Source organism: Gadus macrocephalus, chromosome 16 (genome assembly GCF_031168955.1).
Source record: "Gadus macrocephalus chromosome 16, ASM3116895v1".
Classification (NCBI taxonomy): domain Eukaryota; kingdom Metazoa; phylum Chordata; class Actinopteri; order Gadiformes; family Gadidae; genus Gadus; species Gadus macrocephalus.
The window spans coordinates 19,183,345-19,209,473 of NC_082397.1; the positions used below are offsets into that span (position 1 = coordinate 19,183,345).

Consider the following 26,129-nt stretch of genomic DNA (forward strand, 5'->3'; position numbering starts at 1 on the left):
TCTATACCTGGACCTGTAAAGGGCATCTTACAGATGTTGCAAGACATTTTGATCCTCATGGTGCTCATGTATTTGTTTGACTACTCATCATTGCTATAGATCCAAGTGTGTGAGAACCATGAGACTCAGTCAAAACCAAAATTGCAGCCCTGAGGCAGGGATGTGTAAGCACCTAATTGCCTATTAACACAAACAAAGCCAGCATGAGTCAACTGTAAAAAGTGTCTGGGAAGGTGTGTAGACTGGCCAGTGGCCACTGCAGAAAAACACTTAAACTTCTGAAAGCTTCATCCGCTCAAGCCAAGGAGTTTCCATAACCTAACAGCTCTCATTGATTTCCAACCTTTAAATTTAGGTGGAGACTAAAGTATCTTTAAGATTTTTCACTGAACACCTCATATGAAAAAAAAAAAAAATAGATGAATACGCATGCAGTGGCTGAGAAACAAGTGCCACAGCGCCCCCTGTATGCAACTATCACAACTATTACTGCAGAGGGTGGGAAACAGTGGGAATGAATAGTTAGCTATGCTGCTTCTGCAGTTTGCAGCTGCAGTGGGTTTATTTTGCAAACACAAAAGAACACAAAGCATCGATCAAAACATAACAATGGGAATAGTGCCCCGTTCCACCTGCAGTGCTACGCCCTAGGGCTGACAAATTCTTCTTTTTACTTTCTTTTCAATCCTCCAAATTAGATTTGATCACATAAGAGGCAATGACTGTGGATCAGTTGAACCCTGAGACAGGGTCAAACCAATACGCAGTTATCATCCGTTGCCACGGAGACTCCCTGGCAGCGTTGCACAGGACACGGTACACGGTTGAAGAGCTGAAGAACACTCACCAGTTTCTCCATCTCCTGCTCGCGTAGCCGCTCCTCTCGCTGCCGCCGATGGTAGTCCAGCAGCTCATCTTCGTTGTCGCTGATCTCCGAGATGCTGTTCTTCCGCTCCCTCATGCCCGGGTGGGGTCTCCCGCCGCCAGACCTCTTCCTGTGGCTGCGGGGGCTGGCGACCGGGGAGGAGCCGGGCAGGGAGCCCAGGCTGTAGGCGGGGGTCAGGGAGCTCCCGAAGCTGGCCTTCCTCGACCCGAGACTCCCCCCGCCGCCGGAGAACCCGTCCGCCGGCGACACGGAGGTGGGCGACGGGCTGCGGGTCCGGAACCCCCGGCCTCCAAACGGATCGTCTGAGGTGGACGCCGTCTTGTGCCGGAGCCGGGGGCTGCCGGGTACCAGCTGCCCTAGAGCCGAGGGGCTGTCGGGAGTCCTCAGGCCGGAGGGGGTGCCCGGTAGGGCCCCAGGGAGCACAGGGAAGCCCCTGCGTGCCATGGAGGGACTGAGCGGGGGCAGCTCTCGAAGACTGCTCCCACAGGTTCCTCCGTTCAGCTCGGCGTTCCTCCGGGCCATTCGGGGGCTCTCCAGAGGCTGCAGCGAGCGGGGGCTCTGTGGAAGTGGCTGGAGCCCCGGGGAGCCCTGGATGATGTGGATGATGGGGTCCAGGGGGGGCTGGAAGGCCCTCAGTGGCTGTGAGTTCAGGTGCCTGGTGGGGCTGGAGGGACGCTCCTGGAGCCCCATGCCCACCTTGGTCCGGGGGCTGGTGGGGGACGGGGAGGAGCAGGTGGGGAACTTGGGCGTGTGCCGGGGGCTGCCTGGCACAACGTTGTGGCCGGTGAGAGACTCGGTGGAGGACAGCAGGCGGATCTGTCGGGGGCTTTCGTGGCCGTCTTGGCCGGCACTTCTGCGTCCGAGCTTGGGGCTTGGAGGGGCGTCCAGCAGGGCCTTCCTTTGAAGCCTGGGGCTTTCCTGAACTTTCTGCCCCGCCACACTGCCACCGCTACTGTAACTAGGCAGTCCGGTCCTGGGCTGCGGTGCAGCCTGGGGGCTGTGGTTGTAGCTGGAGGAGCGTACAGGCACTGGGGGCAGAGAGGTGGAACTCTGGACCTGCTGGCGCCCCCCACTGGGAGACGGGCTGGTGAAGCTGCCGCTGCTGGCCGCCGAGGGCGAGGACAGAGGGGAGAAGGGCGGAGAGTTGTTCTCGTAGCTGGAGCCCACCGACATGGCCCCGGGGCTGGTGGGCGGGGAGAGCAGGTAGCCCCCGCCTCCGTTGAGCAGGGGCGAGAGGGGGGAGTGGGCGATGGAACGCCCCGTCTCGGGGGGCCCCCGGGCCCCCGAGGACGAGGGGGCCGGCGGGTCGTCCATCACCAGGGAGTCCATGATGTCCTGCAGGTCCTTCTCGATGGAGCTGACGATGGCACCGTGTTCAGACTGCTCTCTCTCGCTGGGAGCTGGGGGGGGATAGGTGGGACCTGGCTGGTGGTTCCCATTGACCAGGCTCTCTGTGTCTGGTGGGGTAGAGAGAGATACAGTTAGCTCCAGTGAGTTAGCTCCAGTGAATTAGCTCCAGGTAGTTACAGTTAGCTACAGTTATCTACAAGCGATTAGACTGAAGTGGTGTCATTGGCAGCTCTGGACCGCATTGACAAAAATATCGTTGTTCTTGATAATCAGGAAAGTGATTATATTGTGTGGGTATGCAATTCAATAACATATAATATATATATAATATATATATAATACAGACTTCCCCCAGAAAATGTCTTAAGCAAGGTGGTCAAGGAGCAGGGGGGGGGGGGGGGGGGGGCAACTGATTGCCACCATTTCAATTCCATTGAAAATGCTTTATGACACGACGATAGTTGTGAACAGCCTATGGGCCATGACGGGGTCCTATTGTTGTTAAGGTGGCCGCCTTAACCATACAGGGCTGGGGAAAACACTGTAATATATATTATATAACATTTATTTAAAAACACTTGGTAAAGTCCCCCTCTGAAATTAAATGGAACGGTCTAACCCTAACACACAAAATTCACAGTTCTGCCGCCCTCACCCCTTCATCCCCCTCACCCCTTCATCCCCCTCACCCCTTCATCCCCCTCACCCCTTCATCCCCCTCACCCCTTCATCCCCCTCACCCCTTCATGTGACCAGAAGAAGCGGGGGGCGGAAACCGCTAGCTAACTAGCTATGTTGCTTTTTAACATCCAAATTGATGATGGCAGTAGCTAAAGAGTAGGCTGTGTAATATTCTAAATTGTCTAATAGAACTTTAGAAAAGGCGCATTACTGATATGGCTGAAAAAGTACGGCCCAAGCAAACTCTTGCATTGAAAGGTGTCCAGTTGAGCTGAAAGCAGGAACAGGGACAGCCCTAAATCGTGAAGACGATGACATTTTTCTTTTGGCCCTCGTCATTTTAATACATTTGAAAACAGATGGTGTGTGTGTGTGTGTGTGTGTGTGTGTGTGTGTGTGTGTGTGTGTGTGTGTGTGTGTGTGTGTGTGTGTGTGTGTGTGTGTGTGTGTGTAACCGCAGTAACATAATGGATCAATAAAATATTATGGCAGTCTTAGCTGACAGGGGTATGGATGTTTCTTAAAACATTTTGAAGTGTCCCGACAGCCAAAGGGGGGCGTTCTGTTGACACAGTGCCACTATAACCAACTGTAAAGCCAACTGGTCTGATAATAGTTGCATTATAAACTCTTGGATAGGCAAGTCATTTACAGAGAACTATACAGGGGGAAGTCCAGCAGTTTAAGAACCTCAGTTTTGCTTGCAATGGATATAAAAAATAAGTGCAAAGAATTTGGGGCAGGCAAACTAAGGGGAAGGACAGAGGAGATAAGGAGATGAAAAGATAGAGGTAGACAAGCATCAGGAGAAAATGTGCCGCCTAACCCAATTACTGTGTGTCCCGAGAGTGCAGGACGCAAACTGGGTAATCTAATCTTAACAAGCTCTCTCTAATGTCAACAAAGCAGATTAAAAAATTGAAGCAGGGCCGCGTGGGACCATCAGCCAGAAGGCTTCGGGGCACAGGACCCAAACCCTGTTTACCTCTGAACGCAAGCTTTTACAACAGGCTGCAATCAGAAGAACACACAGAGCCAAGACCTGAGAGCTGGGACTCAAACACGAGACTGATATGATAGTATAGGTGAGAACCATTCTAGGTAATAACGCAACAAGATAAAAATTAGTATTTTGTCAATAAAAAGGGATGAAATGTGTTGTGTGTGATTCAAGAAGTCCAACGTGTTTAGAAGCAGACGCGTAAGCGTAAGACATGTAAAGCCCGGTGCCTGTTTCACCAGGAACGGGATTGTTTACGCCAAGCTCTGCTCCTCTCATCATATCTCATCATATCGGAGCCTGCAGGGCACACAGACTGACAGCGAGAGGAAGCAATATGCCTAAACGGAAATGACACAAGATAGCGATCCGTCCTGGGTTTAGCAGTTACCCGGGTCCTATCGGGATACTAGGTCCTATCGGGGGGCTAGGTCCTGTCGGGGGGGCTAGATCCTATCGGGGGGCTAGGTCCTATAAGAAGGCTAGGTCCTGTCGGGAGGCTAGGTCCTGTCGGGGGGCTAGGTCCGTCCGAGGGGCTAGGTCCTGTCGGGGGGCTAGGCCCCGTGGTCCTACAGACGGACAGTCACAGCACGGACCGCGGATTCGATGATGTCATCGCAAAGGGTGCCGCTGGTCTCAGGTACACGGCGGTAACGACAGGCTACCCACATGAAGGAATAACAGAGCTACCCGGTCAATTCCGTTGTGGTACACCTGCTATGACATGGGAGTGAAACCCGCACATTTTACACTTGAATTTACTGGGTTTTAATGGGAACCTACTGTGGCCGAATCTGTAGGCTCTGCGCTGAGGGAGACCAGACCTCTAAGAAGTGGTGTTCAGCCGGTACGTTTCTTGAGCCCAGCGCCGCCAAAGCTTCCAGATCACTCCCCTCTCCTTCCCTTCCCTCCCCTTCCTCTCCCTCCTCCACGGTGGACGTCAGCGCCTCCAGATCCCTCCCCTCTCCTCTCCTCTCCTCCCCTTCTTCCCTCCCTCCTCCCCGGTGGGCGCCCCGCGGTCTTAAAGGGCCAGTGCTGCTGACTCCCTTAAAGCAACAACACACCATCTAGCAAAGATTTATTTGGTATTTGAAAAAATATATATTGCCCTCTAAGGGGAATAAATCAATGAAATCCATATTCTAAAATCTATTTTTTTTTTAAAGAAAACATTAAGTGAGGTAACATCCATGACTGCAATAGATTCTACTGAATTTAAACGTAATGGTAATTAGCTTGTAATTGGATTATAACACAGATACAATCTCAATAAAACTGTACTTAGCAGCTTTTTCAGTACACTTTTAATCAAAATATTAGAAATCAAGAGACATTTTAATGACAACTTGATATCCCGTGTGATTTAATTTATCTGTTTATTACATTTCCTCCACTTCCTGGTGCTGTAGGCGTCTACATTCTCTGTTAAAGAGTCACTTTTTCACAAACAAACAATGGTGTGATAGCCTAGCCATTCCTTTGTGCCCATCTCCAGCAGGCTGGAGGTAGATATGGGGAGGTCGTACAGCGACCACGAAGCAGCTTCATGGTCCACAGAGCAGAGGGTACAGGGAGGAGGCGCTGTGGCCAGTGGAAGATGGTAGATAGCGAGAGGACGCAGGGCGTTATAAATAGCCACTGTCTACATACGACACCCTGCCAGTGTTTATTTGAAGCCCCTAGTGGGGCTAAAGCAGTGGCCTTACGCCAACAGAGCTGTCTGCCATCCGTGCTAACAAGTAGCCCAGGTCACAGGTCTGATCTGTGGGAGGTGGAGCTCAATGAGCCGGGGAAGAGAGTCTTCTGCCTGTCACACCGCAGGCACCGCGCTGGGCCATCAGTAGGGGGTTCTGGGATCAATTGTATTGATGTTTCATCCAAGTTCTCAACCATAACAGTACACAGCCAGGAGCTGTAGCCCTGTCAGACGGAGATTCCTCTGGCCTGCTGACCGGAGCTCTAGATAGCGTTGGAGTGGAACAGGGCGTTTCCAAACTCATCCCAAGAATGCATAATTGAGGGAAATGGTGAGTTTCTAAACAACAAAGAGAGCAGTAATTACTAAGGAAGTCAGTGCACGGCACCCAATAAGGACATGTGCTGTACTGACGCCCCCGACATCAACAGGACACAACAGCAACAGAAGGTTCGAGCAGTAGCAGTATTGGTACTAGTATAAGGCTTGGAGATGCTTCCACACACACACACACACACACACACACACACACACACACACACACACACACACACACACACACACACACACACACACACACACACACACACACACACACACACACACACACACACACACACTTGAAATTATGTTATCATCCCACAGCCTGGCTGGCTTCTGGTGCTACCCAGAGCCTGGTCACACAGACCCACACAAACATACACACACAAACACACACACACACACACACACACACACACACACACACACACACACACACACACACACACACACACACACACACACACACACACACACACACACACACACACACCTGTAGAAAGACGCCCTGCCTAACCGTTTCCGCTGCAGACCTATGAACCCTCTAAGCCCTTAATTTAACCGTCGGAGGGAGGGTCTAGCAGGGAGGGCTGGTGGACCTTTGGGCCTTTGACTACCTCTGAAACAAACACCCTCTGTTCCTTGTATTGCACAATGTATGCTTTTCAGAATGGCTGACTCCATAAATGTATTTTCAGTCCGTTTCATCCCAGCAGTCATGTACTCAGAGCTGGGAACCGACGGATCACAAGTTAAGCTAGAAGCAGAGCTGCATCCATGTGCAGCTCAGCTTTTAAAAGATAAAACTGGATGAAGAGCTTGTCAATTTCCAGTTGCCTGGAAATTGGGGCCTCAACTAAAAATGATTGATTTCATAGTTGGCAGAGGTTGAAAGAGTCCAGAAAAAGCCTAATAGAAGTTCTGTTACTTTAATGAAGGTATTCAGCAGAATTGAAACCTAAAGGCACAAAGAATGATTTAATTAAAATTGAAAAGTAGGTCATTTAGGTCCTTTAGGTCTTTTAGTACAGGTTACTTATACAGAATTTTCAAGTATTTCTCAAAACCTAAAGTATTCAAAAAAAATGTCATTAGATGAGATAGCACTTGAATTCCACATGGTTGAGACGTGATTGGTCACACCGCTAATGGCTGGGCGTCGCCTTCCTATGCTGACGCCAACGCAACCAACTGTGACCACTCCCATATATCCCTATCTACCAGGAGACTCACAAGGGGCTGAAGGTAAGATAAGATCTATCATTGAGTGTAATGTGTGAGAACGGCAGAGTTATCGGTCAGCTGTAGTGAGGAAAACGGGCCGTGAGAATATTTGTTTGGAGTCGACTGTGGCAGCCTCTGTAGGAGACCATTTAGATCTTGACCAATCTGGCTCATTTCATTTCTGAGGGGGGTGAGTGTGGACCTGCATGCTGCCTTAGGGCCAGTGAAGGGAGGGTGTACCTGTGTGCAGCTGGTAGTCCTGCGTGGAGACTCCTTTTCCCCCCTGGGGCATCATGCTCTTCATCCTGTAGGCCTCCTGGGGGTGGTTGAAACGGAAGAAGCACGATTGGCCGAAACACAGCATACAGCCTGGAAGAGACCGCGGATAGGGGGGGTTAGGATGGAGCTGGTATTACTCATTGGTACAGAACCAGGAAGTACTCATCACATCCCATTGGTACAGTACCAGGAAGTACTCATCACGTACAGAACCAGGAAGTACTCATCACATCCCATTGGTACAGTACCAGGAAGTACTCATCACATCCCATTGGTACAGAACCACTGTAGAACCCCATTTGGCCAGTTTTCTGCTCGTCCTGATATTCAAATCTTTAAAAGCAGATCTATCATAAACACATTGCTAATAAAATTTCTAAAAGTTCATTCAATGTTAGCACAGTATTACAATTGTGTTGTGGTGGTTCAAAAAGCATAATTTGATATTATTGCGGCTCTACAAAATAGTGGCTGTCAATGGAACTGCAACTAAGCACAACTTGTGGAATGCCAGTGCACATCCAGATCCCTCTGGTCAGGCCTGTGTTTTTAAGCTAGCCAGCGGCAGGTCAGTTATGTCTGTACGGTCAGTTTTTTGCTAGTCCCCCTAACAATGCCCACCTCTAGGCAGAATGTGGACAACAAAGGCAAAGGAGATATAGCTCTACTCTCGCTGCAATACAGGCCCAATGCCACTCAGTGACATGAGCAGTGTTCTCCAGTCCCTGTTCCTGTACAGAGGGGTAGCTTGGGCTGGCAGACCGCTGAGCCTTTGTATTCCAGCTATGATCATCCTCAAGATAACCCACTCAAAGGGATGTCAGTCATCACGACACAACAAAACAAAAAGCAAAGCGGAAACTTGTCAATCAAAGATTGTCAAGTTGTATTTCAACCCGTGAAGCAACAAATATCAGCTGCGCTTTCATTTCCAAAATTAAGGCATCAGATGCTTTGGAAAAGCACACCTGCTCACCTCAAAAGGCCCTGACATGAGGAACAACAGTTCTTCAAGAACAAAGAAAATCTGCTGTGATATTGGAATCTGGAAAAGTATCTCAATGATGTCTTGAAGTACAGCAGTCAAGATGATGATGACGGGCAGGTTTGAGAACAGCTGACTGTTGGAGCTGTCGCTGGGAGGGCCACATCATCAACGACATGACATATAGTCTCTCTCTCTCTCTCTCTCTCTCTCTCTCTCTCTCTCTCTCTCTCTCTCTCTCTCTCTCTCTCTCTCCTCTCTCTCTCTCTCTCTCTCTCTCTCTCTCTCTCTCTCTCTCTCTCTCTCTCTCTCTCTCTCTCTCTCTCTCTCTCTCTCTCTCTCTCTCTCTCTCTCTCTCTCTCTCTCTCTCTCTCTCTCTCTCTCTCTCTCTCTCTCTCTCTAACATGATTCTCTGATTAACACACATCATACAAAACAAATACAAACAGCCATTGAAATATCCATAGCCTGAGGTTAGATGAATCAACAAGGCAGACTCACAGGGAATTCAGTTCATTCTAGCTTGGCACCTATCTTTACAGATATTCTTTACTATCTATCTCTACAGATATTGATCATTTAATCAATTATTTTGTATGATGTTAGTGAAGAATTCTTAGGTTATTAATGAAATCAGTGTTGCACCACCAGTAACCTCCAAATGTCTCCCTCCGAGGATCAAAACAGCAATCATGCATTCACAACATACATGAATACCCATGGATCTGCGGAGTGGACCTGCCTTCATGCGGTCACCCTTCCTCCATGGGTCCCCTGAGCTCCAGCTCAGCGGGAGGAAACCCCGCGCACAGAGGATCACTGGCTCTGATGCTAATGTGGAAAGACACTTCTATCGTGCTGTTGTCTCAGCAGGGCAGACGGCTCGGGGTTGTTCCCCCCCCCCCCCCCCCCCCCCCCCCATAGGTCCCACCGAGTGTGTGTGTGTGTGTGTGTGTGTGTGTGTGTGTGTGTGTGTGTGTGTGTGTGTGTGTGTGTGTGTGTGTGTGTGTGTGTGTGTGTGTGTGTGTGTGTGTGTGTGTGTGTGTGTGTGTGTGTGTGATCACTGACAGGAGAGAGAGGCCATCAGGGATCAGTACATGAGGGTGAGTCAGCAAAACAAATCAAGAGCACTCGCTCGCCGGCTCCTGCCGGCTCACGCACACACAGACTCACAAACACCCACACACAATATTGATGTGACCACACAAAAGGTGCACATGTCCACACAGAACCCTGGAAACTATGAACACACACACACACACACACACACACACACACACACACACACACACACACACACACACACACACACACACACACACACACACACACACACACACACACACACACACACACACACACACACACACACACACATCATTTCCCACCAAGAGTGTGTTCTTATGTACCCTGTTCCCTCAGGTCTGAAAGTGGTCCTACAGAATCTTAATGGAAGCATGAGTCCAGAACACAAGCCAGTATCCTATTGGTCGGTTTGGATACCAGCATGCTCTAACCCCGTCTTGAAATGTCCTCGATTAACCAAAGAAATGGATTCATTATCTGGAGTCCTGAGGGGAGGCTTGGTCCTCGAACAATGACACAATGACAACCCTCTAACCCCAACCCTAACACTGAGGCTCAGGCTCCTACCCTGAGGGCCCGGTGACAACCCTCTAACCCTAACACTGAGGCCCCTACCCTGAGGGCCCCAATGACAACCCTCTAACCCCAACACTGAGGCCCCTACCCTGAGGGCCCGATGACAACCCTCTAACCCCAACACTGAGGCTCCTACCCTGGGGACCCGATGACAACCCTCTAACCCTAACATTGAGGCCCCTACCCTGAGGGCCCCGATGACAACCCCAACCCTAACACTGAGGCCCCTACCACGTATCATCATGAGGCTGGAAGTGGAGGGAATCACAGGAGACTGATCATCAGTAGTCATCACGCCCAGCCATGTCTACACATGCACTGTTTGATTTAGAAACAAGCGACGGGGAGAAAGGTTACAGTCACTGTTCTGCTTACAGTCTGATGCGTGTTCACTGGTTAAGGTCAAATAATCATGCAATCCTTCATGCAATTCTTCCTGTATGGGCCTAGAAACATGGACATGATGAAACAAATAAATACATATGATTAGATTTGAAAAATAAATGTCATTCTGTACGAAAGCTAGAGTGTACAACACAGGATGTGTTTATGTGGCATTTCTTCACCATTAAACCATCATAACCCTGCTCCAACATGTTGGACTGAATTCATTCAAAAATGTTGAGCTTTAGAGACATTTCCACAAAGGTTGGGCAAAAAAGAGAGAGGCACTTTTGTGTGTGTGTGTGTGTGTGTGTGTGTGTGTGTGTGTGTGTGTGTGTGTGTGTGTGTGTGTGTGTGTGTGTGTGTGTGTGTGTGTGTGTGTGTGTGTGTGTGTGTGTGTGTGTGCGTGTGTGCGTGTGTGTGTGTGTTCATCAGTAAATCCCTGGTCAATGAGCTAAATTGATTCGAAGGTGTGTGGGTTGGAGGAGACTCAGCACTCTGCAGAAGTCACCCAGCAGCTCACACTAAGCCGCCTCCTCCGTGTCATCATGAAAAGTGCACTCTGGGAATGGTTCCAAGATGGACGACACTTCATCACCCAAACACTGCTGAGCCAAGACACACGCGGTGAATATGCAGCGGTCACCCAGAGAGGGGGACGTGCTTGAGACGACAAGCACGTCCGACAAGGACCAATGAAGATCCCCTCTGTTTTTCTCTCCTGTCAAACCAGAGGTGACATTGGATTATAACGCAGCAAACCCTAGCCTGGGTTACTGTTTCCTCCTCAAGCCCCAACTCCTTCAGTGCGTCGTGAGGCGGCATGGGCCGGAAGGTTGCCGGTTCGATCCCCGGCTAGCTCCTAGCTCAGAGTGTTGAGGTGTCCCTGAGCGAGACGCCTCAGCCTGACTGCTCCTGACGAGCTGGCTGTCGCCTTGCATGGTTGACTCCGCCGTCTGTGTTTGTATATAAGTGGGTGTAGGTTGCTTTGGTTAAAAGCGTCTGCTAAATGCCTTAAATGTTACGGTAGTGAAAACACCAAACTATTTTAGTTAAGCCCTAGCATCAGCATGGAGCCAGGGTCTCTAACGACAGGCTGACTGAAGATACTATATTTGTTTTCATCTGTCTATCAATTGCTTTTAAAGTTTGATTGCCCTGGGGACCCAGGACAGAAGATTGAGGACATGCCCGTAGGATGTGGAACAGAGCCTGTCCTCTGGAGCCTGTCCTCTTGTGACGACCATCGATTTACGTTTGTACTTAACGTTATTAGAATAAGTGCCCGGGTATGAATATGATGCATTTGCAAGTTGCTTATTTATTGAATGTAATTCTGTAATTTTTTGGCATGAAAGATGCATGCGTTTGCACTTTTAAGAAAATAACAAGAATGACAAAACTATCATTAGTCATGGAATGGAGAAAAACCTCTCATTGCTGACTCTCAAACCACGGAAAATGTAAGTATAGCTTGAAAAAGACTGTTTTTTTAAAGAGTATCCATGAGTGTGACTGACGGAACCTCGCTGAACACAAAGACATGCCCACGTCTGTGGCCCACCGTTGCTAGGGGAGAGTGGTGTTTTACAACCCCAACCGATAAAGAGGAGCTACTGAGCTCCACCCACCAGTTAATCAATGACTGCTTCGGCCAGACAGGAAGCAATCAAGCACGGGCCTGCATACTGGGACGCACTGGTTTAAAGGAACAGTAGAGGAGGGGGATGAAGCCCCACTGGGAGACTGGTTTAAAGGAGCAGTAGAGGAGAAGCCCCACTGGGAGACTGGTTTAAAGGAGCAGTAGAGGAGAAGCCCCACTGGGAGACTGGTTTAAAGGAGCAGTAGAGGAGAAGCCCCACTGGGTGACTGGTTTAAAGGAGCAGTAGAGGAGAAGCCCCACTGGGAGACTGGTTTAAAGGAGCAGTAGAGGAGAAGCCCCACTGGGAGACTGGTTTAAAGGAGCAGTAGAGGAGAAGCCCCACTGGGAGCCACAGGGCGGTTTTCCACTGACAGAGTGCTGAGCTGAGCAGACGAGCAGAGAGACGCTGCAGCCGGAGAGCAGACCACACAAACCAGCCCAGGATGGGCTCTCTGCTGCAACAATACAGTGCCAAAAGAAAATAACAGGATCACATATTGTGGCTGATAATATTTTTCCGCATTATCATGGACTTGGCATGGCGGTGACGATGAAAAAGTGTTCTAACAGTTCTCTGGTAAAAGAAAAAGGCTTCAACTCAGCATTTTACTCAAGCAAAATTCCTTTATGTTGTATTCTCAAGTATTTAACAATAAAAGTACGGTTTAAAAGTCCTCCAGAGCAACCATTTTATTAACGGAAAAGTGAGTCGATATTCAACCATTTTTTCTGATCATCTTTTAATATATCTAAGGGCATGAGATTGGTCCAGCGTTAGGCTGCGCTGTAACCCAGGAAACGGGCTGCGTTGTATGACTTCTAAAAGAGGCTCTGATTATATTCTATCATCCTTTTCACCTGATTCCACTCTGTTTGTTGTTGTATCCAACCAAGTCTCACTCAAGCAGAAGTCTCGCGAGAGTTGGGTTGTTCTGAAGAGAGGACAAACGTGAGAAAGCTGGAGAGAGGAGAGTTTGCTGATTGTAATTGTATAGGGAAAAACCCAGCAAAAACCTGCCTGGGTTCTAAAGGTTTCCTAATATGGTAGGCCCGCTACAGCTGGTCACCCTTCTCCTGGACAGCCATTCTCCTGCTCACTCCTTCTCCTGCGCACCCTTCTCCTGCTCACCCTTCTCCTGATCACCCTTCTCCACCACATGTAGGTCCCCCTTCTCCAACAGCTCCTCCCTGCTCCTTTAGTTTGTGGATCCACCTGCTGCAGGACACGGTGATAACAGCATGGCATGTTCCCACTCAAGACAAAACATGGTGTTTTCTGCTTCTGCAAAATGGGAGCGCTTTCCGTTCTTTACAAGGACAACTCAGTGGATTCAGAGCACTCCGTGTGCAGTAGCTTTTATAGAAAGCCTTCCTGAAGAGTTTGGGAAACTTTTCACAATCTCTCACCCACACACACACACACACACCCATAACACACCCTCTCTACATGCTGGCTACCAAGTGCCGAGTCCCAGCTGCTACTCTGTCTATTCCCCCCAAAAACACACAATGCTCTTCCTGCACCCCCTTCACCTCCGGAACCCCCTTCACCTCCTGCACCCTGCCAGTCAGAAACACAGACCCCCGGTGCATTGAAGACCCCTCTGCTATGTTCAGGAGGAGGGGCCGACCCCAGGGGTCACCACGTGACCACGGTTTGAATTGTGCAGACTCAGAGACATCATGCAAGGTTCCGAGCACTAGGAACAGATCCCCTGGACTGCATGCTCGGAGGCTTATTTACATATAAGCTACAGGTCTACCTATGGTGTCCCCGTAGGGCTACACATCTCGGTTTGGCTAGGTAGTCAAATGCCACATTTAGAGCAAGGGGTTCAATTCATTACTGAAGTGCAAAGAAGGACAGGAGGAAGAGTTGTGTCTGCTATCTGGACAGAGAATTCAATAGCCGTCTTTCTGTGTTGCTGTTTACAAAGCCACTTTCATTTCAATTCGAAATAGAATTGCACATGACCTACTCAATCAAACTTTAAAAGCAATTGATAGACAGATGAAAACAAATATAGTATCTTCAGTCAGCCTGTCGTTAAATCTCTGGTTACACCCCTCACCCGCTTGGGGGCTCATACTGGTGACTGTCAGATGTCCCGGGACTGTTCTGCACTACCGCCTTTAAACACCTTTAAACACCACTAACCTAGAGAGCAACCTGATAGTAACGACAATAACGTGACTTACTGTTACAGACTGCTACACAAAGACATAAAGCACTTACTTCAAACAAGAAAGGGAAGAATTCCAATGTTACTTTTTGTTTGTTGGCTCCTCTGAATCCAGCAGGGTTTGTATCCTACAAGCCGTCGTGACAGCGGGACACGTGCTTTAAACCTGTTGGTTCCTTTGTTCACGCCTCATGCCGGAGTCTGACAAGACCAGGCTGCTCTGTGGACGGGTCTGCCGCCCATTGTCCTTCAGTCAGTCACTCAGTCAGTCAGCCCTGTCCGCTGCAGCATGCAGCGGCATCTCCTTCTGCAGGTCCCCTACGGCAACTGTTACTGAGAAGACCTCAAAGCAACTCATTCTTCTTTCGAAGAGACAGAGAGCCTGGGCTGGTTTGTGAGTTGTCAGTGGGCTGGTGGGAGGGTTAGAGTTATGTGATTAAAGAAAGAGAGAGTGTGTGTGTGTGTGTGTGTGTGTGTGTGTGTGTGTGTGTGTGTGTGTGTGTGTGTGTGTGTGTGTGTGTGTGTGTGTGTGTGTGTGTGTGTGTGTGTGTGTGTGTGTGTGTGTGAGTGTGTGTGTGTAGGGGTGTCATGATGGGTTGTCTTCATGGCTTCCTCTTCCCCATCTGCTACTTGTTCTATAACAAGCCTAGCAATACTTGTTATAATGTATTTGTTTGTATTTCCTTAATGACTGTATTCATAGCAGAAGAAACAGTTCCTAGGATTCTATTCTACTAAGGGGCAAAACCCAGCCCTTCAATCGCTTCTGAGTAACATCCTACTCTACCGATAACCCATTTCTCTTTAATAGTTATAGGGGAGAAAGGGTCGCACAACAGAGACCACAACATGCAGGCTCTTGGCTGCTGGTGCTATTCCAAGACAGCCTGCATTGTCTATAGTTTTTTGTTCCTGCATAGGAATAGTTTTTTGTCAAACTGAGTTGGACTATGGGAATAATGGCAAACATTTGTGGGAATTGGATTGTATGCCTACCGTCCCACTCCCGGTAATGGCTTCAACCCTTTAACCCCAAACGCCCGGGCTAAAGCTGGCTGAGCTGTCAGGGAGGGCAGTATAAATAGAGCCATGGCCCCTTCTCAGGTTTCCACAGGGCATTTCCAGGTCAAAATATCAAAAGATAGGATGGATAGAGTGACAGACCCGCTGGAACACACACGTCAAACACCTCGTTTGACGTCATTTCACAGTGGTACATTCAACCACTGAGTACTTATTCTTTAAGATCATTTGGCATAATTTCCTCAGAATCCAAATGGATCATTTGAATTCTCAGTTACCGTTAATAGTACTGAAAGTTCTAGTCCAAGATCCAAGCACATAATTGGTCAAGAAGTGTTATTTCCAGTATGAAATGGAAATGCACCTCATAAGCTGTTACAAGCCAACAGTGGATTGCAGTTGAACTGCAGTCATAAGATCAACAAGTAGTAGTAGCTGAAGTAAATCCATTAGGAGGCAGCAGAAAGGCATGTGGTACAAATTGTATGTGTAGGATTAGTGTGTGTGTAGCGCCAGTGTGTGTAGCTCCAGTGTGTGTAGCTCCAGTGTGTGTAGCTCCAGTTTGTGCAGCTCCACTGTGTTTAGGACCAGAGTGCTTAGCTCCGGTGTGTGTATCTCCAGTGTGTGTAGCACCACTGTGTGTAGGTCTAGTTTGTGCAGCACCAGTGTGAAGACCACCTCCATGGTGTGCATGTAGAGTGAGACTAACAAGCAACCCCCTCAACACTGGAGCGGGCGTACACGCAGCCTTCATCCCAGACACACAGCAGCACCCTACTGGATCCTGTGGCCCCTTCGGCCGGTTGTGGACTCTGGATCTTCCTCAACATGCTGGTGGAGTGTGTGGATGACGGCTGGTTTCATCAGCCTCACCGGGCCCGGTCTGATTGGACTCTGGGGCTGGGTGAGGCTGAACACCTGTTGCACATCTTCAGTGTGCACAGGTTAGACCGGCCATCTCCACACGCTCGGGGAGATCTCCCGCAGGGCAGCATGGAGCTCCGGGCCATGGATCATTGTCTACAATCGACTACAGTAAAGCGGCTTCATCATCCCGCCCTGGTCCTCGTCTGGAGGAGGAACAGCCACCCAGGAGGCGTGTAGCCTGCCCGCTGAGAACCACGCTCTGCACAGACCTGTCCACTCATGGCTGCCCCTTGAGGACAGAGAGGGTCTCAGAGAGGGGCTCCTACCTTGAGACAGGCGCACTGGCCGGCTGATGGCCAGGCCGTCCACGGAGCAGTGGTTCCCACAGGGGTGCAGCGTGACGCGCCCCGACAGGTTCTCAATGTAGCCGTGCTGGGCCGCCACCCCGGGCCCCTGGAGGGCGATGTCGGCGGAGCCGTGGCCCAGCGTGGTCCGGCCTGCAAGGGTAGAGGATAGAAGATGGAATACACACTCACACGCATAAAATTGAAAGGCATGAACTGATAGAGGAATTCTCCTGCATTCCTGCCTGTTGACTCTCAGAGAGAGAGAGAGAGAGAGAGAGAGAGAGAGAGAGAGAGAGAGAGAGAGAGAGAGAGAGAGAGAGAGAGAGAGAGAGAGAGAGAGAGAGAGAGAGAGAGAGAGAGAGAGAGAGAGAGAGAGAGAGAGAGAGAGAGAGAGCGCTTACCCTCAGCCAATGGCAGCAGTGTTACAGCGGTGCTCAGGCGTCCACTGCCCAAGCTGACCAGATGGGGGCGCTCTGCCTGGAACTTCAGCCCCCCGCCCGTCTCCGTCAGGTCCAGGGGCATGCTCTAGGGGGGAGGACAGAGTGACTCCTCAGGCTCCTGATCAGGAATGTTAAGCGTTAGTTGGCTTTATAAAGAAGGTCCCCCCTGACCTAGAACTTCGAGTACAATAATAAGACATGAGCTCCAAAAAACCTTTTCCATCGTCAATAAAGATCTTATGAAGTCAAACCCATCGCATGAGGTCCACACAGTCAGTACACTTCAGTGTACTTTCCACAACAATCAGCCAAGCGAGCTAGGATGTTGTTGGGATGAGGTTGAAAGTGTTGTTTATGAGTTACATTCTATTCTATTCTTGCGCGTGTGCGTGTGCGTGCCTGCGGGTGTGTGTGTGTCTGTGTGTGTGTGTGTGTGTGTGTGTGTGTGTGTGTGTGTGTGTGTGTGTGTGTGTGTGTGTGTGTGTGTGTGTGTGTGTGTGTGTGTGTGTGTGTGTGTGTGTGTGTGAGTGTGGGGGGGTGTGTGTGTGTGTGTGTGTACGTCTGTGTGTGTGCGTGCGTGTGTGTGTGTGCCTGCTCTACTTCTCCACTCTCCTCCGGCAGAATGAGGGGCAACACGCTTGTGTCTCAGGCTGAGCACGGGGGGAGAGGGTTGTCATGGCAACAGCATGTGCTGTACGTCGACAGCCCAACCAGAGGGGTGCAATTAGGCTTCGTTAAGCTGCTGGAGGCCATCAAGTGAACCAGTGATCATCAAACGATGAAAAACGAAAGAGACATTGTGCTTTTTAGCAATCTATTCATCGCTAATTAGCTGCTATTGCTAAACTCTTGACGACACTGAATGTGGGTGTTGGAGTGTGTGTGTGTGTGTGTGTGTGTGTGTGTGTGTGTGTGTGTGTGTGTGTGTGTGTGTGTGTGTGTGTGTGTGTGTGTGTGTGTGTGTGTGTGTGTGTGTATGTGTGTGTGGGTGTGTGTGTGTGCGTGTGCGTGTGTGTGCGTGCATATGTGTGTACATGTGTGCTTGCGTCTGTTTGTGTACATGTGTGCTTGCGTCTGTTTGTGGGATTGTGTGTGTGTGTGTGTGTGTGTGTGTGTGTGTGTGTGTGTGTGTGTGTGTGTGTGTGTGTGTGTGTGTGTGTGTGTGTGTGTGTGTGTGTGTGTGTGTGTGTGTGTGTGAGTCTCCCTCTGCGGGTAAGCAGTGGATATTGTCCCTTGGCGTTAAGTGTTAATTCCCAGGAGAGGTTGCTGCCTCTGCAGTTCTCTCTAGGCGGGGATCGGCGGCCCCCCAGGAAATGAGCTAGCTTGGCGTGGGGCTGTAAATCAGACAGACGTCGTTAACCAATCTCTTCGTTATGACACAAGCAAGCTGTACGTATGAGTCACTTGGTTATAAAAACCCGTCTTGGTGTGTTAGATGTCTATAACTCTCAAAATACAGAGGAACCCAGGTCCAGGTTTCAGGTCCCAGACGTGTGGAGGAGGATCATGGAGTCATTCTCTCCACGTAGGATCACGTTCCACAGAGTCCCACCAACAAGAGGATTGGCGGCGGTGGGTGTGAGGGGGCTGCTTGGTCTGTCCAGCACACAGACCCTCTGGAGGCTTGGTCTGCCCTGGCTGTCTGTTGTTGTCTCTTTATAGGGGTCTCTCTCCTCGCACACACTCATACAGGACGCATAAACACACACTCACACTCACGCACACACTCTCGCACAAACACTCACGCACGCACCCATACACTTGCACACACACAAACACACTCACACACACACACACAATCTCACATACACAGGACGCGTACACACACACACATAAACACACACAAACATACACGCACACAGACAGTCACACACACACATACACACACTTCTTTGACTCGACCATACAAGCAGGCTAGAGGCTGATTGGTGTTGTCTGGGGTATTGCAGGTGGCAGATGAATCAGCCAATCAGCTCTGTTATTCAACTCCGGGGGCAGGCTGGGTTAGTGTCACTAATATACAACTATAAAAATAAATAGAACCGTAATAATGGTGTCATATTGATTTGTAACAGGTTTTGTCCCTTCCTCTGGTACTGGAAGCCAATAGGATTACAGCATCGTTTTGAGTGATTGAAAGAACGGAATCAAAGCCGTTTCCCCTGGAACACGCTCCGTTGCCGTGGGGACGTCCCTGAAGTGCCCTGTGTAAACCACATTCCTGCAGGAGGCTAGGGCAGCTAGGGGCCTTAACTCGCCATCGATGACAAAAGACCAGACCTCATGAGGAAAACATCCCCCATTATGGGGAGTAAACACAGGGGCGGTCTTAAGACAACAAGTCAAGGGGGGGGTGGGGGGTACGCACCTCGCTGCTGCTCACTTCAGTCTGTCACGGGACGCTCGACTATTGGTTAGGGGGTCTTCTAGTCATTGGGGTTCAGGGTGCCAGTCCGCTGAATCCACAGTCGACCTCAAAAAATCTGACCTCATGCTCAAATTGAAATGCTGTTCTGTGGCACTAAAGCTCCAGGCTTCCATGACAACATCAGGCCCATGAAGAACGGGAAGGCTCGTTTGTGTTTGAGGGAAATGTCACAAACAACACACGGAACACAGCTCTACACGTCGCTGACTAGCTGTAACATTACTTTAAGAAAGGGACAACATTCCTTCATCAACACAGTCAGTCCGTCAGCAAGACCCGGGCATTAACACACACGTCAACCAGGGGACGTCACATGTTCCCCTTCCTCTGGTGAAGTCATAGTTCATCGCTCGTGAAGAACTTCACCAGACAGCCGATTGACATTCAGCTTCAATGGACGTCATTGTGAGGGCAGAGGGAGAGCGACTGGAAAGACACAGTAGCCGACTGCTGTTGCGTCGGGGGCTGTGTTCCCCCTGGCAACGGGCCCAGCTCAGAACAAAGAGCCCCCCACCCCCCCCAAGAGGAAGCGTCGCAGTCCGCTTGGACTAACTAGTGTCTCTTTCTTTGTTTTATCTCACTTCCTCCCAAACATAGATCCCCAGCAACAACACACCAGCTCACCTGTAACACACACACCAGCTCACCTGCAACACACACACCAGCTCACCTGTAACACACACACCAGCTCACCTGTAACACACACACCAGCTCACCTGTAACACACACACTAGCTCACCTGTAACACACACACCAGCACCAATATACCAGCTCACCTGTAACACACACACCAGCTCACCTGCAACACACACACTAGCTCACCTGTAACACACACACCAGCTCACCTGTAACACACACACCAGCTCACCTGTAACTCCTGGTGACACTGGGCCATGTTGTTGTTCAGACTGGCCATTTCCTCCGCGTTGTCATTCACTGTCCGGGACGCACGGGGATCCTGGGACAGACAGGATGAAAGCAGAGTGAACATGGAGGCCAACTAACAGCAAGAGCAGCGGGTGGACTTCCATCCTAAGAGGACTATATGGCCTTTTAAACTTTCTCATCTTAAAGGTCTTCTGAGGCTCATCCTACTATCCCAAACCTTTTGTTTTAGGTCTCCCCAGACAGACCAGACTTAAGGGGTGAGCCATGTAGTGGATACACACACATGTACATGCACTTTTTCACACACACACACACACACACACACACACACACACACACACACACACACACACACACACACACACACACACACACACACACACACACACACACACACACACACACACACACACACACACACACACACACACACACTGCTTTCTTCTCTTTTGAGAGTTAACATCAACTGGATGTATTCCACCGTTTCCACTATTCCACTATGAAAACACACGCAAACACACACATACACACACACACACACACACACACATTAACACACACACATTAGCACACACACACACACATTAACACACACATTAGCACACACACTAACACACACATCCAGACTTCCAGAAATCCAAGAAATTCCTTCCCTATTACTCAGAGATTAATTTGTTTTCACAATATGTCTTTGAATGTGCATGTATTGCTATAAATACTAGCCTATACCTATATCAAAACATGTGAGTAATGTCCACGGACACAGAGTGAACACACATTGCCCTTCACACTATTTCAACACTTGTTCCATTGCAGGCAAACAAAAACGTTTAGGAATCCTCAGAGTTTCAAACTCTGGTCTCCTGGAGCCGAGCTTACAACAATAATAACGCGCAGCTTCGGAAATGGAAACTAGGATTCAGATGTACGCTGCCCTCAAGACAGCAAAACAGCATTGATTTGAAAATAATAATAATTAAATATTAATAATAATATAAACCCTCCAACCTTAGAGCTTCTGAGTACTACAACCTTTAGAGAGCACTTGTTACCTTGTTCCAGTTATCCAGAAAATAAACAGCCTTCATCGCTTAAGCACAGAAATGTTCGCATAGCTGTAGAATCCCTAGCTAGTGCAGTTTGGACAAAAGTAAAACCCCACAGGTAACTCTGTGTCCTGAGTACGACAATGAAAGCCTTGGTCTGTCTGTCTTGTCTTTAGTGCTGCAGTGGGATCCTGTGTGTGTGTGTGTGTGTGTGTGTGTGTGTGTGTGTGTGTGTGTGTGTGTGTGTGTGTGTGTGTGTGTGTGTGTGTGTGTGTGTGTGTGTGTGTGTGTGTTGTGTGTGTGTGTGTGTGTGTGTGTGTGTGCGTGTGTGCTGGGGTGGTGCCCTTTCTTCTCCAAAGCTACCACCACCCCACCATGCGGACCTGTCGCTGCTTGCTCCAGCCAAAGCAAAGAGCTGAATTCCTGAGTTGATCAAAGGGCCTCCTCCTCTTCCTCCCCATCCTCCTCCTCCTCCACCTCCTCCTTCTCCTTCTCCTCCACCTCCCCCCTCCTCCTCCACCTCTTCCTCCTCCTACTCCTCCTCTACCAAGAATTTGATTTGCCAATTATAAGAATCGATGAAGCGTCTACTTTGGTGTCAACTAAAAAGTACAACTAGACGTTGGATTGGTGGTGGGGGGGAGCTGTCTGTAGTTGTCCCCTAAAGAGCACCCTAACTAGAGCTGATTAAATACTGGAGGGGGCACTCTTATACAACGATGGAGTAAGATCGGATGCATCTCATCCCAGACCGGGTGTATAAACACACCTGGCTTAATAAGAATATGATATGCATTATATATTACAGGAACTCACAAATGGAAAGCAAGGAGACCTCCACACACACACACACACACACACACACACACACACACACACACACACACACACACACACACACACACACACACACAAAACACACTCACACACACCAAAGACACACACATACTAAGGTTGTACGATGCATCACAAACAAAAGTGCTGGGTGCCCTGGGCTCAGGCGGAGCTCAGGGTCTGGAACCACAGACAAGGTCTCTCTCAGCCCTCGACCCCTGGCTCTAAGGACACCCCAAGGCTCCAGAATCACTCCATGGAGGGAGTTTGTGGTGCAACGGGAGCACAGAGGAGATAAAAACAACCACAGCTCAGCGACTGGAAACCAAAGGTAGAGGAAGCAGGGAGAGAGAGTGCAGTGTTCACTGAAGGTAGAGGAAGAGAGAGAGAGAGAGAGCAGTGTTCACTGAAGGTAGAGGGAGAGAGAGAGAGAGCAGTGTTCACTGAAGGAAGAGGGAGAGAGAGAGAGAGAGAGAGAGAGAGAGAGAGAGTAGTGTTCACTGAAGGTAGAGGGAGAGAGAGAGAGTAGTGTTCACTGAAGGTAGAGGGAGAGAGAGAGAGAGAGAGAGAGCAGTGTTCACTGAAGGTAGAGGGAGAGAGAGAGAGCAGTGTTCACTGAAGGTAGAGGGAGAGAGAGAGAGAGAGAGAGCAGTGTTCACTGAAGGAAGAGGGAGAGAGAGAGAGAGAGAGAGAGTAGTGTTCACTGAAGGTAGAGGGAGAGAGAGAGAGAGAGAGAGCAGTGTTCACTGAAGGTAGAGGGAGAGAGAGAGAGCAGTGTTCACTGAAGGTAGAGGGAGAGAGAGAGAGAGAGCAGTGTTCTAAGAAGGTAGAGAGCAGGGAGAGAGATTGTTAACAGAAGGTAGGGAGCAGGGAAAGAGAGTGCAGGGAATGCAGTGTTGCTGTGTGGGTTTAGACCACGCTTAAATCGCTAATCACTGGTTTGGATGCTGCGGCGAAGGATGTCAATGGTTCCACTGCAATCGGAAAAGAAGCAATGGGAACAATACAGGAGGCAGACAGAGGGACAGACAGACGCAGATATAGACAGACAATTGGGGACATAGACAGACATCAATAGCCAGAAGGGGCAGCATAAAATAAAGATAAGCCACAGAGGCAATAAAGAACAAAGAGGAAGAAAGAGTGGATAGAGAGGAGAGAAAAGAGAGCCATTCAGACAGACTGACCGACAGCAGCACCCAGAAGAAAACCCTGAAGAACACATAAAGGCATAAAAAGAGAGAGGAGGCAAAGGAAGCAAGCTGTAGATGAGAAGAAAGACAAGTCTAGAGGTTAGAGGAGCTGCTCTTGGGAAGACCAGCAGGCGAGTGCAGGCTCTGTTTTCCCTCGCTTTCTCTTTGTCAATTAGTTATCTTGTCCATGCAGCTGGCAGGCTGCCGCTCTGAGCCTGAAGAAGGAACACATCCCTCGCTCTGAGCCATTCACTCCTGTGTGTGTGTGTGTGTGTGTGTGTGTGTGTGTGTGTGTGTGTGTGTGTGTGTGTGTGTGTGTGTGTGTGTGTGTGTGTGTGTGTGTGTGTGTGTGTGTGTGTGTGTGTGTGTGTGTGTGCGTGCGTGCGTGCGTGCGTGCGTGCGTGCGTGCGTGCCTGCCTGCCTGCGTGCGTGCGTGCGTGCCTGCGTGCGTGCGTGCCTGCGTGCGTGCGTGCGTGCCTGCGTGCGTGCGTGCGTGTGTGTCCGTCCTATCTTTTCCTGCCTTCTGTGGGTCTCCCACAACACAATCTTCCTCTATGTCCACACACACACAAACCTAAACACAAAGCGGTACCTGATTCAGTGCAGGCATGAATGAATCAGGGTCTCTCAGGCACAGCATCAAGCTCATGGTAGCTGTACCTTCAAACATCAAGGGGGGTGCTACATAAGCCAGTTGGAAAGGCCATGGTGTGTCCAGAAGTCCTCCACACAGAGGGAGCACCCCAGTGAGCTGTCCCTGAGGCTGCGGCCATGTGGGCTTCATGGAACAGGGTTTAAAGGGGGGGGGGTGGTATTACACCACCAGGTGTGAGTGTGATAAGCCATTAAAAGCCGTTTGAAAACCTTTTCCCTGTGCCCTGGTGACATCACAAGGGGGCGTGTCCACCTAGAGGTACGTTGGATAGATGAGCAATGTTTGCTGCAGTCCACCGGGTAGGCTGGTAGACTGAACTATCCAGGGTACATCCAGGTGGACACGCCCAGTTGTGATGTCACTAAGGCACAGGGGAAGACAAATTGTCCAACCGCTTGTAATGGCTGATCAGCCTCAGACCTGGTGGCATAATACCACCCCTTTAAGAGACGCATATTAAAGGGCCTCTGGATATGAGTTTGGACTTTTCTAGAGGAAACTGTGCTGCGAGTCATGGCTTGTGATAGGGATCCAGTTGGCCCCTCTTTGAGGTGTACCAAGCCAACCACCAGGAGAGATCTGTTCCATCACGTCAAAGCCGTTTAAATCCACCCAGCTGAAGACGATGACTGTAGCGCCCTAATGCTCCAGTCGGTGCTGTAGGTGCTGTTACTTTTCTGCTGTACGCAGAAAAGTAACGAAAGGGCTCTTGTAAAGAAACTCAGAAAAACAGCTAAAAAAAACTTACATATGAGAACCTCGAGGAACAAGGGACAAAAACACAGAACCATAACAACAGAGGAACTATAGAGAAATGGGGGAGAGAGATCAGAAGATGGGAAGATGGACAAGGACACATAGGTGAGGGCGATGAGGGGATTGCAGGCTGGAGATGTAAGGTGAGGGGAAAAGTCTAAGGACACCTGGTGGACAAGGGGAGAAGGAACACTAAACAATAAAGACAGTAGAAGACACAAATGTAATGTCAGATATTGATGGTGAAGATGGTGAGGTTAAACAAACAGAATAGGAAAAGAGAAAGTATCATTTTGGCATCTCCACGTTGACTTAATTAAAAAGAAGGTCTTTAAAGGGATTAAGGCGGAAGGGAACCTCAGCTGGGAGGGACCACAACAAAAGTTTGAAGAGAAGAAAAAGAAAGATACCGGAAACTAGTGCCGACAAGACCGCTGAAATGAAAATACAGCACGAAGCCCTTGTGTTCCTATAACCATGAAAAGAACATCAGCTAGGTCAGCAAGGGACACAAGCAGGAATCAATAACTAGCTTCTGCTCATGAATATAGTTACAGCAGGAAGGACTGAGACAGGAAACCTTGACGGGTGGGATAAATTATGGCCTTAGTTCTATGTGCTGCAACGTTTGTTTTGTCTCTCACCTACTAAACAAACTTCGAACCAAACGATACCTCGTCTTTCCATATCCACCGAGATGCTCAAGCACTGTACTGTACTAAGAGTTGATCTGCATGCAAAATAACTCAAATAAAATCGAGCCAAGATGAGACACAAATTGCAGGATAGTCCATAGGAATAGCCAGTATACAACGTAACTTTGGATAGACCATAGGAATAGGCACTATATACGTTACTTAGGATAGACAATAGGAATAGACACTATACACAACGTTACTTTGGATAGACCATAGGAATGCAGTCATATCTCCTCAACCAAACAGAAAAGCACTCTCATAGGTGTACTGCAGAACCAGTAGATGGTTTTAGTGACTGCTTTAGGTTTGTTAAACACATAGTTTGTTAAGAATAACAGCACGTTATGATGTATGTTTTCTCCAGAGAAATTACCTCTAAAGAACAGAATAATGCTTAATTTGCTCCTGGGCAGCCAGTCAGCTGTGTGGCCATGGGGAGGAGAGGGAAAGGTGGACAGACCCAGCTTTGTGACACCCACACGCTGACCGCACCCAGCCAACAGAGCCAGCCAACAGGAGCTCCATGCTTTCTGCCACGCTGCTCTGAGATGTTGCAACAGGAATGAAGCATAGTAGTGTGTTACAAACGTGTCAGCTCTCATTGTTGGCTTTGTTCAATGTTTGAATGTGTGCACAACATCGATGGTGCCATTCTGGACGG

General features: G+C 49.3%; 1 protein-coding gene across 13 annotated transcripts in view; it reads right to left on the reverse strand.

Annotated features, from left to right (window-relative positions):
* Positions 1–26,129, reverse strand: part of phldb1b (pleckstrin homology-like domain, family B, member 1b) — a 69,531-nt gene that overhangs the window by 33,462 nt on the left and 9,940 nt on the right. For 4 of the 13 annotated variants that reach the window (XM_060075477.1, XM_060075476.1, XM_060075480.1 and 1 more), the window contains exons 2-6: positions 20,267–20,356; positions 16,932–17,055; positions 16,510–16,680; positions 7,399–7,527; positions 848–2,343 (exon numbers count right to left, since the gene is read on the reverse strand). In XM_060075477.1, the coding sequence (XP_059931460.1) occupies positions 848–2,343; positions 7,399–7,527; positions 16,510–16,680; positions 16,932–17,055; positions 20,267–20,356 (2,010 nt within the window). Of the gene's footprint in view, positions 1–847; positions 2,344–7,398; positions 7,528–14,346; positions 14,673–16,509; positions 16,681–16,931; positions 17,056–20,266; positions 20,357–21,338; positions 21,643–26,129 lie in introns of those variants that run through there. The other 9 variants (XM_060075475.1, XM_060075478.1, XM_060075473.1 and 6 more) reach the window with 5 other exon arrangements.